The following is a 21,680-nucleotide window of genomic DNA, read 5'->3' on the forward strand; positions in this document are numbered from 1 at the left end:
TATTATACTAAATAGCTATACTTATTTCGGCTGTTACTATGGGAATTATAGTAAATTTGTGTCGATAGTAAGCGGTTAAATACACACAATAAAATTTATTTTGGACTTTTAACGTTTCGTTTACGATGTTTTACGGTTTGCCATATAAATCACAGAGATAAACCAGACAATTCTATTTTTTTAGAAATACGTTGATGTATTACGTAACATTTTAAGCGTGGATTACAAAGACCAAGACTATCGTAAGGTAGACCTTCAGAAAAGAAGCGCGCGATTAAATAAAGATACTTATCATAATTATGAAATGTAGATGGTATTAAATATATGAACAGACGAAGGATCATGGCTTGAATATGTAATAATTGTTATATTTTAAATCAAATTAAGTTTATGATTTTTGTGTAATACATATTATATTTAAATGAGTAAATTTTGTTTATTTGGAGTTAATTGATGAAGACCATTAATAATTCGTTTTAGACTATGCACATTCCCCTAAACAACACTGTGTCGATTATAAATATATAAAAAATACAGACTAACTGAAATCGTTGTGTGCCCAATTTTTATTTTACTTATTAAATAAACTTAGTTTTAGTTTTCTTTTATTTATTATAAGGATAAAATATTTCAGTTAATAATCATTAAAATATTGGTTTTTGTTAAATTTTGAGATATGAAAATTATAACCCAACCCAAATTTTATTTTGTGTTTATAATATAAAATTTCAATCGATGTGATGTGCTTTTCCGAAAGAACTACGCTATTATTTAGCCTGATTAGCCTCACTTGCCCTTGTTCCGTCACAAAACATATACCTACGTAACTCATTTTATATTTCGATTAAACGTTATAATGACCTAAGTTACATAGTCAGCGCTAACTCATACCTAAATACTGTTACTCAATATTAGTATATTGTATTATTGTGTTTGTTTTCTTCATTTAGAGTCCACCCACTGTCGTGTTTACTTCTTTGAACCCATATTGTTTTAGTAACGCTTAAATGCGGATCGCTTATTTGTTTACTCTTAAAAACAATTATTAACAGCGTTATGTAAGCAGTTTTTGCCGCGGACCACCACTATGTGGAACCAGCTGCCCACTGAAGTATTTGCGAACCAATTCGACTTAGGGTCCTTCAAGAAAAGAGCGTTCCAATTCTTAAAAGGCTTGCAAAGAACACGCGATTCCTCTGTCGTTTAGAGTGTACATGGGCATCACTTCAGCCTCCGTCCGTGTTCTATAAAAAGATTCCTTGTCAATAGTTTAGCTATCTACTGTATTATATTTCGATATATTTATTTACTTTACTGCTTTTATGACAATTGATGTCAAGGCTAAAGTTATCGTGTGAGACTGAACATCACATCATGTGGAAAATGATGTATAGTAGCTGTCAAACAATTTTGTTTCTTCTTGTCGTGACTAGTTATCAACAAACCGCTTAAGTTTGTGTATATTTATTATTTTTTAATGGTCTGTCAACAAAGTTTATTAGCATTGTGTCTTAAACGTCTTATGCAGGGAGAGTCTAAGGGAATGGTGGAGAAAGTTGTCATCTTCATAAGTTTGTAGCCGCAGATATTATTTTAGGAACATTTGCCTATTTTAACCACAAATTTATATTAGCACTAACACGTTGCTGTAATATTTTATAGTCGCTACGAACAAAACCTATTAAAAATTCTTAAACTATGCGAACTAAACAAGCACTTATTACAATTGTTCTCTTCTTAAATAAAAGCCAGACCATTATGCAACAATTACCTGTAGAATAACAAGTCATAAATATATCTAGGTAGGTAAACTGGCAAAAAGCTCATCTTATGTTTATTGAGTCGCCGCCAATGTATATTCATATTGCCAAAACGTAACGCACTTACGAGCCAGTGCGTCGCTTTCCGTTTTTTAATTTGGTACGCCCGAGAACTGCACGGCCTGTGTCAAAAGTATCCCCAGCACTATAATGCGCTTAGCAATGAATGTTGCTGAGTTGCAAATTTATATTGATATTTAAAAGAATCAGGGTCGCGGATAGGACCAGCCTTTTCAGACCCCATTGTTCCCTGGAGCTTTAATCGAACATTCCCTTGGGTATCTTATTATTTATTTTTAATGCCAATAACAAACAATTTGAGGGACTCAAAAAATATGAGTATTTAATAAACATAATTTCTCTCCACACGAATTGATAAAGTTATCCTTTCGAGCCACTCTCAATACAGATTTCCATATAAATGAAGCTTTCTGACGAAGCTTTAAAGTTATGCGCTGGAATAGAAAGGTATGCAAAAACAGCATAAAAAAGATAAGCCGACATTGTTAGAAAAGGTAAAATGGCATAATGAAGCCAACACTTCTTATTTAGCTTGTTTTTTTGAGAATTAGTTTAAGATTCAATTGTCAAAACTAATAACGTAACCATTACTTTATTATTCAATTTCAAATCTAAGTAATTAATTGTAATTGTGAAATGTCAGTAGCTGATACTTTAAGGCTTTTATTTGAGCTGTATACGCAATCATTTACGAGGCGAGAGATCTTTTATATTCTAACCAATCTCGAAAAAGATATGAAATATGTCATACACATATCCTTTCCATTAAGTAAGATTAGATAGTAGATTTGATATATCAAAGCAATTGCAATCATGTTTCACGTGTTTCAAAACAGCAAGGAAAACGAAATCGTCACGATTTCCTATTTTTTTGTTTAAACCGTTTGGAACAACGCGTCGGGTTTGTTATTAAATGAAAAATTTGCTAGAGGGTTATTCACTTTCAAAACTGAAGTTGAATCGGTGTTGCACGTATTTTACATTATTGTGCGCAATTATTATTGATACGGCGAAGGAAAATGTGAGAGAATGAGGAAGCTTTCGACCGAAAAATCTAAGATTTTTACGGAAATACAGACTTAGCATTCAAGCACCGCTGATTTTTAAAATCAAATTGATGTACCTTATTCTAAGGCAGCAGTAAATTCAAATTCTGATTGTAAACAGGAAACGGAAACCATATTTATTAAGTTGAGATGTTTTAGGTTTTTTTCTTCAATGAAACTTTGGCTAAAAGTGAAACTATTATAATCTTCTATTACGAGCGCTACAACCCTTCAATCTTGATCTCAGATGAGAATCTTTTCTTTTATCATTTATATTTTTAAAGATGTGAATAACCTAACGTACGAAATGACACATCTTGCACTTTTTAAACTACTTTTCGTCATGGCCTTCTTTATCACGTCGTTGAACGCGCGGGATACCGCGTGGGAGTTACCTCCTTTCGCGGGGTTTCATTATTTTCGTACCTCACTAAGATGAGGAGGGGACTGGATCGGGCTGAGCCCAGGTTGGGCCGGTATCTGCTAGTTTTGACAACCGATTGAGTGTGGTGATCGAGCGTTTGAATGCAAGGTTTGGTTGCCTGCGGTTCCGCGCTAAGATTCTCCCGCGGCGCTTGTGCTCAGGTGATCGAGTGTTATGCGGCGCGATGTCGACAAGGTGCGACACCCGTGAGTGGTCCGCTCTGTCAAACATGCCCAATGAAAGGCGTTGTATGTGGGTAGCAAAGTCCTCTAATTTGATTTAAAAATTAAAAGAACCACGCCCACATAAGCTATTTATTGCTTTCTAATATTACTTGTTACTTCAATTGAGTAAAAAAGAAGGTTAATCATACTTCAAGTTAAAGTTCAAGTATGGTAAAAGCTTTAAACAAAAAGTTTAAAGTTTAAACTGTAGAACATGGCTTGAACGTATTCGCAAAATGTTACTAGAACTACTAACAGAGTACTACAGCAAACTTTGCATCTTGAGCTAAAAATGTGAGAAGCAATGCACTTACATTACATGTAAATAAATAGTTTAATAGGCTTGTAAGCATAGAAGTTTATTAAACAAACTAACAAATTGCCTTAATATTAGCACAATATATTCCAGTAAATTGCGCAAACATACTTTATAGGGTGCGGCTTGTTGGCAAATATTGGGGTCTAGGCTCCGAATATTATGATTTTGTCCCATTCGGTGTCGAGACCCTTGGTCCGTCGGGTCCTACTGCTGTAAGGCTTTTAAGGAGATAGCAAAAATGTTGGTAGACATCACAGGAGACCGTAGAGCTGGCAGCTACCTCGGACAAAGAATTAGTCTAGCTATTCGAAGGGGGAACGCTGCCAGTATCTTCGGAACCTTGCCTAAAGGGACTCTTTTAAATAATTTATTTTAGTTTTTCTATTTTAAGGTTAGTTATTGTTTTTAGTTAATGCTATAAATACATATAGACTTTATAAGGAATATATTAAACTTTTATAAAGAAAACTTTTCTCTCATCCTCTTAAGATGCGTAAGCTTAAAAGCTAGACCACAAAAACACTAAACTTATAAATAAGGTTTAGAAATTTTCATCTTATTTCACCCCACTTGTGCCGTAAAATGTGATTTTACATAATGTTCAATACTCATGTTGAACTGTGTGGGTGACTCATATTCAAGTGATCGTTTAAGCTCATAATATATGTCATGATCTGCTAATACTGGTTATAAATGATAAGCATTTATTAAAATGCACTGTAATGGCAATAAATGTACGCTCAGAGTAAACCTTTATACATACTTTTAGCCTAAATAGATTTTTAGATTATGTGTTATTTTTTATAATCGTCAAAACTCAAATTCAAAATCATTTATTCATTAAGTTAACACAATGCACACTTTTAAACGTCAATAAGGAAATGCATACTAAATGCTTTTATTTTTTTTACATTTACTGCCAGTTCTCCAATCAAGGGCGTAGAACGGACGAGAAAAACTGGCAATAAACTTTCCGCCACTCATACTAATTATTCTGAAATAATTAGATACCCCATGGATCACGTTTTTTTCCCACTTTACATTAAAACAGTCGTGGATGTTGATTTCAAAAAATGTCAAGTACCGGGTTTCTGGTGAAAAACGTGGTCAAATCTAAATTTATGCCTTCACAAAGTGACACACTGCTTATAAATAAACCTCACCTGTGCCCGTATTCTGTAACATATTCTATAACTCCCAATACCGATTTCATTGTTGTGTTTGGTACTCTGAGTAAATTTGGTACTGCAAGCAATTGCAACCGCTTACCACGCCGAGTGTGATTATTTGGCACACGCAGCCCCAGTCTCTCCAACATTTCCGCATTATATATTTTACCTCTATGTACCTTAAAAAAATATAATGTGAAAATGTGTAGTAAGGTCCCTCCTTACCTCTAACTTGTTGTATCCTACCATAACCAAGACAAACAAAGTTGGATACATAACTGCGTAAAATGCGAACACTCCATACAACCTCATATTAATGTATCTCGTAAATTTATTCTGAATACGCTCCATCATTAGAGTTTTTTTTTCTTGTAGAGCCCAAATCATAGACATTCCAAGTGCCTCCTAACAAGTGCGTTATACAATGCCATTATCGCTTTTATATTTGAAAACCTTTGTCCATACTCAAAATAAACCCTAAATTCCTAGAAGCTTTTTTACAAATTCTTTTTATGTTATGCCGAAAATTCCATTATAATCGCCATGGGTAGTTCCAACGCTATTGTTCAGGAACTGCAACTCATGGACAATGCCAGAAGACTTGTGATGGTGCCAGCCTTTTTGGAATCGATAACTTCTTGTATTTAGGGACTGAGTAACAAGTGTAATATCAGAAATGTTAGTTGTTATCACACACTAATAAATGAAATAACTAGTCTGGCCATAAATACTGTTATAAATCTAGATTCTTGGCCAAACAGATTGCCAGGTGGCCATTTCGAATAGAATATATTTTACTCTTAATTCATTTAAAAAATGCATTTTCATTTGTAACAGAACTTATGGCTTGACTAGGTAGTAAGAAAGCTTGTCCTGTTGTTTCAACTTTACAATGGATATCTGAGTTTCCACTTGTTCATAATTCTTGGAATTCGGTAACTGTTATTATTCTGGGAAATAATATTGTACTACCTCTGAACAATTCACGTTAATTAATGTATTATTAATCAGCAAATTTAATTGTTCAGATTTAGGATAAATAGCGCCTGTGTTGATCCCAAAAACATATTATGACGCAACAAATACCAAAAAATAAAGTCTGATGGGCTTATTTAAACCATTTTGTAACCATGGTAACAAATACTGGTTTTTACAGTTAAGATTTTGTTTCCTCGGACATCGTATACAAAGACATATTTTTTTATTAAGCAAGTTTCTGTACTGTTAAGCCTATAAAAATTACTGAAAATATATTTAAGGTTTTTTTATTTATAGACTGATCGGTCGATTTAATGAAAGTCCTTTGTGTAGGGCCTCCTACGTCTCCGTTCTAACGATCGTCGCCTTCACCTTGGAGCGCTATCTGGCAATTTGTCATCCGCTGCATATCTACGCCGTAGCAGGGCTACGACGAGCCCTACGGATCGTGCTAGTTCTGTGGGCTCTGTCTCTGCTGGCCGCTTCACCTTTTGCACACTACACCACTGTCAACTACCACGAGTATCCACCAGGTAACTTAGAACTAGAAGAGCTTTTCGTCAAACATCATTTTGTCCATAGTTTACGCCATGCCTTTTATTACATTATTATTAGACTTTTTGAGTGCTTTTACAACATGTTGACGTCTAATTTATATAGCTTTCGAGTCCATTGAAATGTTGCCAGATGTGAATAAAGACCTTCACAGACCATGATCAGTGAAAAGTTGTAAAAATAATATATTTTACTAATACAAAAATGCCTATTTTCGCTGTATGTGTATTGATCAACAAACGTGGAGTAATTAATACAAAATTCTAATGAAATAATTCGTTTAACCTTCTGAAAGGATTGAATTAATTGAGCTCTCGACACAACGCGGTTGCCGAGCACACAACGCTCAACTTAATAACCATTTATACTAATTCGCTTTTACTGAATATTTACAAATTCTCATTTATACGGAATTTTATTATACATACCATGGTTCTAGTCGATAGTAATAGTTTTAACGTTTATATAAGACTCTATGTAATACAAAATCTATACAGCCCTGCGATTCTGTAACTCACTTCACGAACTCACACAGCGGTTTTCGCATCGGCGGTCTCTCTCAAATCAGTCGTGAAGCAGTCATTTTATGATTTGGCATTCTGATAAACAATAAAGTACAAGCTCCCACCTTTTCAGAATGTTAAATCATAAAATGACTGCTTCACGACTGATTTGAGAGCGACCGCCGACGCGAAAACCGCTGTGTGAGTTCGTGAAGTGAGTTACAGAATCGCAGGGCAGGTATTAAAAAGAAGCGTTCTTTGAAAGATTTTCTATCTAAGCCATTAAGCGTTATTACGTAACCCAAGTTTCAGAACAGTTTATTATTCTCAACATTATTTACTAAAATCAACATTTAAAATAATTGCCTAACAAGATTCGATTGAGAGACTCTTTATTCGCGGCCCGCGAGATGGTTGAGCAAGTTGGTCGCAAGGATTATTGTAACTGTCAGATTCAGTGTGTTTTTAGATTTCAATTTCGTCTAGAATTGACAAGGGCTGACCTGATTCTTTATACTGACCGTAACTCTTAATCCAGTGGATTGGTTACGGTCGCGGTCTCCTTACTTAATGAAATCTTCTCTAGTCTTGCTTGAAGAGCTATTCTTACATATAAAACATGGTTATGATAACAGCCACGCAACCGTCTTGGGAGGTAAAAATAGAATACTACTACAATACACAATAAGAGCGAATGAGAAAATTTACTTAAAGTGTATTAGATTTAAATACTAAATGATTTCGTTTAAACTGATTAGTTTCTATCACTAATTTAGCTACAAGAAAATTTTAATTCGCTATGGTGAGTGTTATGCGTTACCTAAGTTAAATTTTCACAATCCAAAAATTTTTCTATAATTCAACTTATGATAAAATATACTTATTATACCAAGTATAATTTCTTATATGGCCTTTATATTGCCACATAAGTCACTAATTGTAATCGATAAAAAGGATGGCTCATGTTTTGTCATCAATAAATCTGAAAATAAAATGTGTGATTATTTACTACGAGTATTCCACGTGTAAATCCCTGATTGATTTGATAACTAATCGAACTTGTTTTTTTATTGTTAGTATTATACTATATATGTATATAACAACTCTAAAGATGTATGTATATACGTGGCTTACTCATGCATATTATAACGATAACAACTTTTATAACTTTTTTAATCGTTATATCTCAGAAACGGTGGCTCGTAGGAAAATAAGTAGCATTATATTTTTTAATTTTATGATCTACAATTTTGACCTTTGACATTGAATAAAAAAAAAATCCATACACGGGAATGATGGGGACTTTTAAATATTATTTATAACAATTCTACTGATTCTCAGCTTGTTGGGACTTTATGTACCTTAGAATGAGACGCATGATTTACTTAGGGTATATACCTACCACATAGCAGCTTAGTCACTTATTAATTTGTTTGTCGTTTATTACTACCGTGATCAACATATTGAAATAAACCTGTAAAACTGAAACCTCTATCCAGTTATATATGAAGAGTATATTATATAGATGGTATATCTGTATGAGGACGAGCACGAGTATTGTCAATATCAATTCCATCAGGAAGTTTATCATATTAGCGCACGCTGACGTTTGCTCGGCTATAAAATATGATGTAAAGGCGTAAAAAATATCAAGAATTTCCTCTCAATGACAAAGCTATTTAACCCTTAATTTGGCAGAGATCCGAGTTGTTTTATTTTATGAAATAAGTTGTATATCTGAAATCCTAGGGTTAAATACAACTTAGGAAAAATAGACAAAAAATATTTTCCTTTCAGATTTTCTGGAAATCAACGTTCATCACAGTGAACACTGCGAAATATGTTGAGGATAACAAGTAATTTGTAATGTTCACTGTGGTAAACGTTGTCAAATTAGTGTCATATAAACAGGTAAATTAAAAACATTATACATATCATTAAATCAACTTATTTATTATGAAAATGTAAAAAACAATTGCGAAGATTTTTTCCCGTAACAAAACAAAGTCTCACACTGCATTTTATACAATATACAGTTGTGTTTTTCTGGCAAAACTTGCATCGCCCCATGTCTTCTTTTGTCCTGGGAAAATGTCCTGTATCATCGAATCTGTAGGCCTGGCTGATCTTGGGTTTATAATTTTACATTCTTGTATATTTTCACGAGGTATAGATCTATTTTTCTTTGTTAAACTTAAGTAAATTTGATATCGGAAAACTTTCAATGACTTTGATTTTCGTTGACTTCCCTGACAGTTACGTTTATACAATAGCCATGCATTATTTATATACACATCTAGAAGTTGGCAAGTTTTGAATGGAACTTTATTATAGTGATATCAGCATATCAGCCAGGTCTACACCCCCCATATGTTTATTATACTCGCGAACTATTTGCGGACAATCCACTTCTATTTTTTGTTTCTGTTCTTTGAAATACCTTTTTATTTTTTGTACTGGTTCAGATCCAATAAATGAGCATATAAGAGTTACAGGTTTATTATCATTCCAGCGTACTCTAACTAATTTGTTTGCATCACAGACAACTTGTGAAAACGCTCCCCTCTGTTTTTTCTTCATCAACTTTTCATCCGGTAGCAACTTTTCAGCTCCTATAATCCGGTTGCTTCGTATTGTACCAAGACCAAAGACACCGTAGTTTTCTTTCAGTAGGTAAAAAAGCTCTGGCGATGAGAAAAAATTAAAGAAAAACCAAAAGAAGCCCACCACACAAAGCACATTATTTGTAAATAAAAGTTATCCCTAATTTGGCAATGTTCATCACAATAAACATATCAAATTGACAGTACTTATTCGAGTATTTGGCAGTGTTCACTGTGATGAACAACCAAGTTTGCCTCCAAATAAAAGTTACCAAAAACACAAAACACTACGTAAAACCCATTCCAAACCAAAGCATAAGTATTGTTTAGCAAATATAAACCATAAAAAGTTAGTTTAGTCAAATATAACATAATTTAAAAAAATATTTACCTTGCGAAGAATCGAGTGCCCGCGTCTCGCTGACGTCTTGTCTCAATAATGACAGATTAACGATGATGCCATTTGTAGAATTATTTTTTGTACCGATAAATACAAATTAAACTTGCTATAACTAAAATAAAAACCGAAAAATAGTAGAAAATAGTCGCTCAATATTTATTTTTCATGAGTGTTTATCACAGTGAACATAATCAAATTAAGGGTTAACAATCGATCTCTTTCGTAAGATGTTCTGGCAAAGTAATAACGTGTAAAAATATCATACTTAAGGAGCATAATGCAGCTACTTGTAAAGTGCAAAGCAGTAGTGCAAACAAATATTTCAACAAATTAACAAAAAGCAATAATACTGTGACATTGATAGAATGATGTCATTATAAGTGTAATTAAAAATTTAAGGAAATGAATTTATTATAATAATCGAATTTTAATGGAATTGAATAAATTTTCTTTTTAATTACCATGTTTGATCAAGTAGAACAATATGTAAAATTCTTTGTAATGTAAACGAATTTTTAATTATTTTTGTCTTGTTGACTTTAATGGAATTTTTCAAAAGTCATTTAAGGATTATAATATTTTTTCATTTCACTGCTGCTCCTGCTGCTTTTAGCTGCTCGCTTTTCTGGTCCCTAGCGATGAGAACTGATTTGGGTCCGATCTCGCAGGATCGGGATCTTGTGCCATTTTTCGAGATCAATCCCGAAGTGTAATAAGACGAGATCTCGTAGGATTAACGATCTCTTCGATGAACAAGCGTATCTCTGAACGTCAAATTCACGCAACAGCAGCGTTATGTATTTGAATCCCTGTAATTATAAAGATGACTTGGTAGCCAAACAGTAAGACGACGAAATTATCCATTTACCTAGCAAATATATCGTAGGGGTAGTAATTAAAAATATAATCAAACTATTATATCGTCAGGTACGCATTTAAACGCCTCCATTTTTGAATTTACATGCTGCTATAAAACCAACACGACTCCTTATGAGGAATTAGAAGAGACAAGGAGAGTAACTATAAGTCCTTCACGTGTGTGTGTGAGATCTTGAAAAACCGAGATCTCGCGAGATTGCAATTATTAATCCCACGAGATCTCGATTTACCGATCTCGCCTTGAGATTGATTTCCCTAGAGCTGATCCTTTTATTCAATTAGAAATTATGAATATGGCGTGTATTAATTATTTCTATTACATTTTCTGGTACTCACGTATTCACGCCACCGCGCCGCGGTAAAAATTTCGCTCCGGCGCTACAGGAAATGCAGCCCCTCTACCATTGCGTACCAAAGCACAGGCATTTTATTATTTATTGTTTGGTTAGGTTAAGTCAGTATATTAATATTTTATTTAAATAACTGTTTCCAGTGCGACGAATTTCTAAATCGTTACCAGAATTTTTGCCGCGGTGGCATTAATACGTATGTACCCATTTTCTAATAGGGAAAAAGGCCACTGTTACGTTCTCTTATAATATTTTCCTTTATAGAATCTGGAAATAGATCTTTGGAGTCTGCGTTCTGCGCCATGCTGGAGCTGCCTTCGTGGTACATTTGCGAGCTGAGTAGCTTCTTTTTCTTCATCCTGCCCGGCCTCATCATCCTCTGTCTGTACGTGCGAATGGGCTTGCGCATTAGGTATGTCATGTACCCCATATTGTAAGTCATGTATTCCATACCTACATCGTAACTTCTGAAATTATTTGTATAAAACTTGTATATTTCGCATATCGTGATATTTTTCAACTACCCACTTTTATAAATACTAAATCAGTGTATCCCTTTATCTGTTTATTTTAGTAACCGATATCGAAGTAGGTACCTAAAGTTTATAAAGAGTTAACGCCTCTGAAAAAAGCAAAATCATTTCAAATTTAATCATAGTTTGTTTGACATAGACATAGACATAACATTTATTACAAACGAAAACACACACACATAAACACACAAAATAACAATACTTAAAGAAAAAATAAAATAAGACATCAAAAACAATAAAAATTATTTGCCATTCGGTTCGCTTCCAGTGTGCAATGTGTGTGTACTGTGGTTGTAATTGGCCCTGGCTCAGCATTATGCTGAGGAGCAAAAAGTTCCACTTGTTTCTAATACATATTAAAAGAAAGACCCTTTGGCCCACAGGGGCTTAGAAGATGTAATTTCCTTGGGATAGATTTTTGTTCAGCTGGAGCCGAGCATTAAGTAAATACTTTATTATCCTGTTTGTTTTATTAGCTATAGGATATGTAAAATATACATATTATATATTACTAGCTGACCCGGAAACCTGTGTTACCTTTATGAATAAATGATTTTGATTTGATTTGATTTTAAAACGTTGTTTTTCCATGTAAATTAGTTCTAGCAGTCATTTTTTAGTTCCATAAAAATAACTATCTACTATAATAAAAAATGAGGTTGATCGTAGAAGGTGAAAATTAAGGGTTGTATGTATTTTTGTACAATGTATCATAAAAAAAAAAAATTAGTCTAAAAAATAAAAAATAAATTTAGAGGTAGACCAACCTTAACATTTAGGGGAAAATAGATGTCCGATTCGCAACCGATTTGACACAAATTATCACGAAAATCGGTCGAGCCATTTCGGAGGAGTTTAATTACAAACACCGTGACACGAGAATTATTAGATTGGTAAATGGACGCATGTTTATGATATTTCCATACTTTATTTAAATATAATAATCTAAATTACATTACGAATAACATTTGTAGAATACCTTATATGCTACGGCATCTGACTATAGCGTAACAAAGTGCTACAGCGCTGTCGACGTCTAATCGACAAGCACTTACATATCCAACCAATTTATTCTTACTACATTTTTTAAAAGTGTTTATTACAAAAACGTTAAATTCTCAATCGTTTCAATGAACCGTTACATTTAAAGGCATGCATCAATGTCACGTGTAATGGAAATCTATTCGCGGATCACTTGTTGGGTTTCATTAGTAATCTAATGGCCAAATTATGTTTTGGTGAAGTAGGGTATAACGAAAACAACAGATACTTACTGTAAGCCCTTCGAGTACAGGCGGTCGGAGCTCTAACACTGCCTTACACGGCGCTATTCATTTGTTTACTATACATCTAGTTGTTTCGGTTCAATTAGCAAATTCATTTTGATCTTACCATTTATGTACTAATTGGCTATTTGAGCCTGAGACTGTAACCACACCCAGCTGACCTTTCTGGTTCAATCAAGGACAGTAGCACACAAAACTATTCTATTCCAAGAAGCATTATCCCGTGACATAAAGAACAACATCAAAGTCGAGTCGGCTCAAAAACTTTAATGAAGTTTAATTTATCTGCCAATATTGCTAGATCTGTTGTTAATAATCTATGGTAATAGGTAGTCATAGTCATTTATAGCCGCACCAACAAGGCCATATAAGAAAAAAAAGAAAGGAAAAGAAACAAGTTATACAAACAACAGAGCCAATGCGTGGCTTTGATAATTAATACCTGCAGCACCCGTATCACCTCGACGTCCGTCGTTCCACAACTGAGCGTGGAGACCTCTGGCATTGAGAGTGTCCATTGGGCGGTGGTATCACCTAACATCAGGTGTCCTCCTGTCCTGTCTGTTTGTCCCCTGTTCTATAAAAAAAAACGTGTGGCACTCGGGGACTGCCGCGGTTAAGCTATTGCATAGCATTTTTTATCAACTTCTGGAATAATAATTATTTATTTATGCAGTATTTTTTTTTCTTTGCTATTAATTCAATCTACGACTCTACCACTCTACCAGACTCTGACTAACACGCTTATATAGTCTGTCTCACTCTAACACGTACCGGCTGCACCGGCCGCACCTGCGCTACGTCACCGACCACGCCAGACCGATGTGGTCCGCAGTATGCGTTCTGTCCCGCTCAAACGCGTATTGGCCGCACCTATATTACGTAATCGTGTGTTAGGTTTTTATTTTCGTTACGTAATTTCTTGATTCGGTCGCCGCGCTTAAAGCCCACGATTATCGCGAAATCTATGCAATAACTTAAAAATAATAATAGTAATAGGTGCAGATGGCGTGCCCTAACATAATGTATGTAATTAATAAGTTTACATAGATAAATTTTACAAAAATCTTACAATTTTTTCTACAAAAGAAAATATAGCAGAGGAATCTTAGGGTGTGACAACAGAATGACCTTCCTATAATCGGATGTGCGGTTCTAATAATATCAAGATCGTTCGGGCCTTGCATCAGTAGATAAATACTATATATATTATATATGTCACAGCCAACTAGCTTAATAAAAAAAAATAAAAAAAATACGTTAGGTTAGGCCAAGTCATTTGCCTAGCTGTTTAATCAACTGGCTGAACATCTTTCAGGCCGTTAGTTAAACCGCGACGTTTAGTTAAAAGGCTAGGCTGTTAATTGAACGGCTAATTAAGCTAGTCGGCTGCAACATATAGGTAGATAGTAAACAGTCTTTAGTCAGTTTACTAAAACCCCAAATTAGTGGAGATTAAAAATGTGTCCAGTTTTTGAAACGTTCAACCCTCTCTGAACAGAAATGTTCTATGGAAACAAGTTATGAAGTGATTTGTTTATTGAGGTGGTCGGTTCATTGTTGCATAGATTATGAAGAGTCTTTAAATTGACCATCAATATACGATGGAAATATTTTTAGCAAAGTTATTAAATACAATTATTGCCAAATAAAACGGTTCGGGTTCGGTTGCGGAACGTACGTTTTATTTAGTTTTGAACAAAATTTAACTTAACTCAATATCGTAACTATAATAATGATGTAATAATTTGGTACTCTTAAATTGTCTCGAGGGAAACTGCAGGCTATAGCTACTAAATAATAATAATATTTATAATTAATAATGATAATGGCTAGCATAAACTGATTATTTACATAAAAGGTAACATCAAAAAATCAAAAGCTTAAAAAGATCTTAATTAATTTTAAGCTTTAATTTATAAACATTTGACGGATCACGTTTCGAGTGGCGTCAGATGGACCTGACTCAATTCAATTCAAAAGTCATTTATTCATTAAGGTACAATTTGTACACTTATGCATGTCAATTTACGCCATCTCACTATCTTATAGCGGCATTAGTGCCCACACATTGTTATCGTCTATGTGTTCTTGAACTGCGTGATATCCTATTTTTATTAGGGTTTCCTTGATGTAAAGTTTATACGTATGTAGTGGAAGTTTGATTACATGATCTGGAATTTTGTTATATATCTGTATACATTTCCCCATAAATGAGTGAGCAGTTTTATGAAGTCTGAAAGCTGAAAAGCAAGTCTATTCCTACTTCTTGTGTTTAAATTGTGGCAGCAATAATTGGGATGCAGAGCCGATTACGCTTTCGTTATTTTCGAGTTTTATAATATTATATATTACAGTTTCAAATCATGTTCAGTTCGGTTTATTCAGTTCTAAATCGTGTATTTAATTTAACATTATTTCTAAAATAAGTCAAGTAATAACTGCAATTAGTAAGTTTGACGACTATAACCAGATATTACAATCTGCATCGGATATTGCAAATGCAATTGATAATATATGTATCCTAACTACAACTAATAATTGTATTACGTTAGATTGATTGGATTGATATATATTTATTATTATTACAACATAATAGAAAGATGTCAGTGTAATTTTCTTTCAATTTAAACTACTTATAATTAGATACTTCAATTACTTATGTACAATTTCAAATAGATGTTAACTTTCTTTTATAATGTTATCATTGTTACATTGGTATGCATATAAAACAGTTTTGGTTTCTATTATTCGTCGAGTCCCTAATCAGCCATGGAAAGAAAAGTTACGAATGATGTCTCGCAGATATTCGCAGACTAAGCCTTATTATATGGCTTTTAACGAATTTTAGCAAACGTCAGCTATTTTGAAAGTGCCTTATTCATTTTGAGAGATTTATAATAAATTTAAAATATTAAGTTTAAATTGACGAATACGGTCTACTGACTAAAGCAACAAAGAGAAGAACCTACTTATAATTTTTTTATATAACTCGATAAACATCAGTGAAGACTCTCACGGCGAAACCACAAAATCTATACTGGAATTGGATAGAGGAAATTGCTTTCGTAAATTAGTTAATTACGCATAGGCCATATAAGAGTTGACCTATACTCTGTTGATGGTATATTACTACTGTCAGTGATTTTGCAGGTCTACACACAGCCAAAATCCTGGCAGCCCGGGAACTTTAAATGGTGTAAATGGAAGCGTTCACGGCCAAGCGAGGCAGGCGCAGTCGAGGAAGAACATTATACGAATGCTTGGTAATTATATAACGACCCAAAAAATATAATTATTTTCTTATCGTTGTAAAGTTTAATAACAAAATGAAATTTGCATATAAATAATTAAAATAGTAATAGAAATGTACTGAAACAATCTATCTATCAATCTACATACTACTAATATTTTTTTGAAGTTGTACTTCTTTAGGCGCGTTATGAAAAATTGATGAGAGTGAAATTTTACGATTGCGCGCGCACCTATGACACAAAATTGGCAGTGTGATATAGCGTGCGCGAGCGAGATGGGAATAAGACAAACTACAAGTAAAAAGAAATAGAATATGCGTGAAGCTAACTTCACGCATATTCTAGCTTAGCAGCTTAACAAGAATTTTGAATGACCATGACAATTGACATCTGACAATGACATTTACCTTTTAAACAAATATAGGAGTTTTAGTTATTGTTTAAAATTAATAATTATATACTTAGTTATTTTCATTATACAAAATATTTGTGAAATAATATAAAATATTTGTGAAAAAACTGTGCTAACCTTCCTGAGTGCTTCAATACAATTGAGGTTAACTATCCGTATGTATTATCGAGTATTATTGTTGATTAAAACTGAAACATGAACCATTATTCATTGCTTTTGTTTATTGCGTTTGTTACAGCAACTTTTTAGAAATATTCTACGACCCTATATATCAATAATTGAGAACAAAGATTTAAGCACGAATACTAATAAGGAGAAAGTGAAGGCTTGGAGCGATATAACAGAGAAGTAAACATTTTATTAAGTACCTGCATCTCAAAAAAATGACCACATTATTTAATCAAAACATCAGATTTAATCTAGCAAATATAAGGACAAGAGCCAAAAACAATTGATGAATCAGTGGAAGTGCACTAAATTGAATACAAAAAAAGAGTTGTCATCTTATCGCCGTGAAACATCAAAAACTGGAGGTGGAACAAAGCCACCATCACCTTCTCGAGACACAATGGTTTGAAGTAGATTTCAATGAATTTGATTGTGATGGTGTCGAGGTAGGAATGTTAATTATAAATATGATGTATGGTGATGTTCAAGGTTCAACCTTTCAAGCATAGGCATATGCTTACAACATTACTTTATTCCCCTACAGGGTAGTTAGAGATATTGTAATACCTCAAAACATCCATGTTGCACTTGTAGTACCGAAACTCTGTCCTGCCAGAAGTGAGCCCATTCCCACTTATAATGGACAGTGGGTATAATACACCTTAATACCTGAGTGCGAACCACTCACCATGATACTTAAATTAATAGATGTTATTTATATATTTCAGGTTATTACAAATAAAATCATTTTGGAAACAATTGATATCCCAAAAGCAAATAAAGCCAACAATGACAAGGTAATAAATCAGTTTTGACATAACTTGAATACTAAAAAAGCCAAACAAAGGTGTGCACAACAGTGACAACATAACTTAACAATTTCATTATTTTGTAGGATTAAAGAAAGGTTAAAGAAAATCATGTCGAACTGAACAACAAGAATCCCCAAACAACTCCAAAGAAACCTACAAGGAAGACACCGGTATTATATTTAAATTATCTCTATCTCTAAATAGAATAAAAGAAAGTTGCTATCCAGGTCTGTAGCATGTGCTACAAATTATATTATTAACACATTTATATAATTATATTAATATAAATGTGTTAAAAAATTTATAATATGAATTATAAAAAATTTTAAGTTTTGCATGGACAGAGCTTAAATGAATATTCTCTTATTTGTTGCAGAAAGCAAGTAGTTTTGGAGAAGCCTCGTAGATGCACAACCAAGTAATGATTAATTTAAAATTACAAACCGAAATTCTGATGAAGACATTAGAGTCACTTAAAAATAAATAGTATAATGAAATAAAAATGTTTTAAAGATAAATAGTGTTTTATTTGTTTAATGTAAGAGAATAATAATAAATATTTATTTAATTAATTTTTCAAATGTAAACTGAACTTTATTGACTTTAATGACTCCTTTTCCAGTCTTTGATTATTTAATTCTAATTAATTATTTGCATGCAATCAAAAACTATTTTTAATAATGCCAAAGAAGTATAACTTCTTACGCGCGTACATAAGTACACGCACCCTTTTTTTTTACATTCTTACGTTTTTTGCGACTGAGGCGCAAACTAGCTGCTGTGGTCTCTGGCAGAATGACCAGCGCTGTGGAACATTCTGCTCCTCAGCATAATGCTGAGCCAGGGCCATTTAAAGTTATGTGTGTGTAATTACTTAGATAACTTTCCACTTTAATTTATATATAACTAGGAAAGCTTATCTTATGAAAAACTTCTATTTTTATCGGACGAATCTAAAATAAAGTTATCCTGTTGGCGCGTTTAATATTTATGAGAGTCGCTTGAAGATGATGTTAGATAAAGGCCATATTATATATCTTAGAGTAAATAAAACCATAGAGTTTGCTACGTGATATTTTGTGTCTTTCTTCAAGAGTTAAGGGCCAAGATTTTGGCCAACAAGTAGTAGTTTTAACCTTACGTACAATCGGTAGCTAAAAACGTGTTTTGGTGCGTTATCCAAGTCGCTGATAAGGCACCAAAACACGACCAGAAATTTGTAACTGAGTTCCTTTGTTCACAACAAAAGCTGTTCAATAAATCCTAATTGTAATTAGATATTTAAATGATTATAGATTATGTAATGGACTACTCTGTGTATGGCTGTGTAACAAAAGCATTTAGGAGTTACGGAGCTTATTTCCTCACTCTGATTTATATTCTAACATGAAAAGTAAAAGTAAATAAAATGTTTATCGATTTTAGCGGCCGTAGTGATAGCTTTCTTCGTGTGCTGGGCCCCATTCCACTTACAACGTCTGTTCTTCATCTACGGCAGCAGCGAGGCGCAATACCACACTGTTAACGAGTATCTATTCCTGGTTGCTGGAGTATTCTACTACATATCTGCTACTGTCAACCCTATTCTCTACAATATTATGAGTCATAGGTATGTGCTCTATTTTAAATCTTAACAAGCAGAGTGAGGGTTGGCATCGGAACATTTAAATCTGAAAATTGTTAAAGTCATGAACTCTCAAAGGCTCTTGGATAGGAAGTTACTATTTATGTGTTTTTGACAGGTTTTCGAACCCTTTTGTATGAATAAATAAAAAACATTAATTTATTTGTCAATGCAACGGGCTAAGTCAATTATTTATTGCTTTTTGTCCCTTTATCAGTATCTTAATCATAATATTAAGAAATTTATATTTATTCTAATGTTTACAAACAATTCATTAATATCAAGTTTGTTCGATTGACTCCAGAGAATGATTAATGTTTTAGCATGACAGGGCTTCAAATTAATTTTCCACAATTTCATAATAATAGTTTAATTAATTGTTTATTGATGATTTTATACCATTATTGTTCTTTGGAATAATTGGAAGATTACGCTTACCAAACTTGATATTGTCAAATTAACTTAAGTAATTTGTTTTCATTATAATAAAATCAAAATTACCTATTTTGTGATGATGTCCGCGACTAAAAAATAAATAAATCAGGCACTACAACCTTTTTCGGCATCAGATATCTGAATCTTATAGGCAAGTAGGTGATCAGACACGCTAACGACTTTTTGGTTCTAAGGTTTCCTATCGATGTCAAGAATCTTAGACAATGCACCAAGCCATTGTTCAGATGCGCAGGATCCAAAATTAAAGTAGCCATGCTGATTGTCAACTTTCGAAAGGACATGGCACTATAAGAAGAAGACCCTCCGTAGGGTTTCTTTAATTTGTTAAAAAAAAATGTACGTACATATGTAAATACCATTTATAAAGCCGACGCAATATTTTTATCCACTTAGAAAAAGAAATAGGTTCTGAATTCCTCTTTAATAACTAACTGAGATTTTTCAGATATCGGATTGCGTTTAAAGAGACTCTCTGCTGTCGCAAGGTTCGACGCAAGAAGAGCCGTTATAGAGACACCTCCAGTGTCCGTGAGACTGTGGTTAATCAAACTACGGAAGGTACAATATTTTTAGTTATATGTAAGACATATATCTCTTTCGCTAACAAATCTTGTTTTATTCCTTCAAACATCACATATAATAAAATGAGGAAAATCAAGAACTTATGAAAATATGTCACGTGTAAGGAAATTGATTTGGATTTTCAAGACACTACGCCATGTGATGTCTCCTGTGATACTCAGTAATGTTTATGTTGCATTAGCTCAATCAGTGATTACATACTGCATACCAGTCTGGGGCGGTGCCATAAAAACTAAATTTCTTGAGCTGGAAAGAGCCCAGCGGTCTCTAATATAAGTGATGTACTTTAAACCATATATATATATATATATATATTATATACCCCACAGTTAATTTATACAGAACAAGTGGATTGTTATCGGTAAGACTAATCTATTCCATTAAATTCTGCCAGTCGGGATAGAAGACGGAGAGATATTGTGGCCAGTGGCCTGCTCCGCAACGGTTCGTTCGAAATTTGCAAGCCGTCAGTACGTGACTCAGTCTGCATAATATATTTACAACAAAATAAACGCTAAACTTCAATTTCATCCTAGAGTCTTGTATGAATGTAAGGATGTTATAACAGATTGGCTAAAAAATTTAACTTATGAGGAAACTGAGCACATTTTAGTACGAGTTCGCTAGTTTGGGACATACATACATAATTATATACTTAACAACAAGTATACACTCACTCACACACACACACACACACATGCGCACATACACACTCAACCATGCATGCATAACATAAGTTCAAAGAATCGTCAGAGAAACTATGAGAATTACATTTCATTTTATTTAATTTTTAACCGGCTTTGCTTCTTAGCTGGGTTATTGTTTTGTTTTGTACCTATTCTTTTCAAATAAACTGTCTCAATATTGTATATATAAGGGAAGTAGCGAGCCAACCCCAACACAAGTGTCTCTGACTACTTACTGGGGCTGTCTCAACTCATGTATTTAATTAAACCTTTTCAACGCTATTCTAATTTTGTATTTAAATACTCAAACCGTAGCCCACTCGAAATGCACGATGCTGAATAGACCGATCTTGAACTCTGCTGGAGTTCGTATTCAATAGAAACGGCATTGTGACGTTATTAGTAAAGAAATATCTTGTTAGTCAGGTAATATTTTTAATAATAAACTGACCTCTAGGTACCCAACTAGTTCGCGTGCGCTCCCATAGTCACGAGAGGAGATCTCGTACGGAGCGCCCGCGTCGCAATAGTTACTACGGGGCGGAGCCCTGCACACACGACCGCAGGGACCGAGGT

General features: G+C 33.7%; 1 protein-coding gene across 1 annotated transcript in view; it reads left to right on the plus strand.

Moving 5' to 3' along the window:
• The window catches only part of LOC125056698 (neuropeptides capa receptor-like), a 40,477-nt gene that overhangs the window by 16,957 nt on the left and 1,840 nt on the right, over nucleotides 1-21,680 (plus strand). Inside the window, exons 3-8 of the mRNA XM_047659964.1 lie at nucleotides 6,335-6,534; nucleotides 11,556-11,703; nucleotides 16,264-16,376; nucleotides 19,182-19,365; nucleotides 20,282-20,394; nucleotides 21,562-21,680. Of these exons, the coding sequence (XP_047515920.1) occupies nucleotides 6,335-6,534; nucleotides 11,556-11,703; nucleotides 16,264-16,376; nucleotides 19,182-19,365; nucleotides 20,282-20,394; nucleotides 21,562-21,680 (877 nt within the window). The remainder of the gene's footprint in view (nucleotides 1-6,334; nucleotides 6,535-11,555; nucleotides 11,704-16,263; nucleotides 16,377-19,181; nucleotides 19,366-20,281; nucleotides 20,395-21,561) is intronic.

Source organism: Pieris napi, chromosome 15 (assembly GCF_905475465.1).
Source record: "Pieris napi chromosome 15, ilPieNapi1.2, whole genome shotgun sequence".
NCBI classification, from domain to species: domain Eukaryota; kingdom Metazoa; phylum Arthropoda; class Insecta; order Lepidoptera; family Pieridae; genus Pieris; species Pieris napi.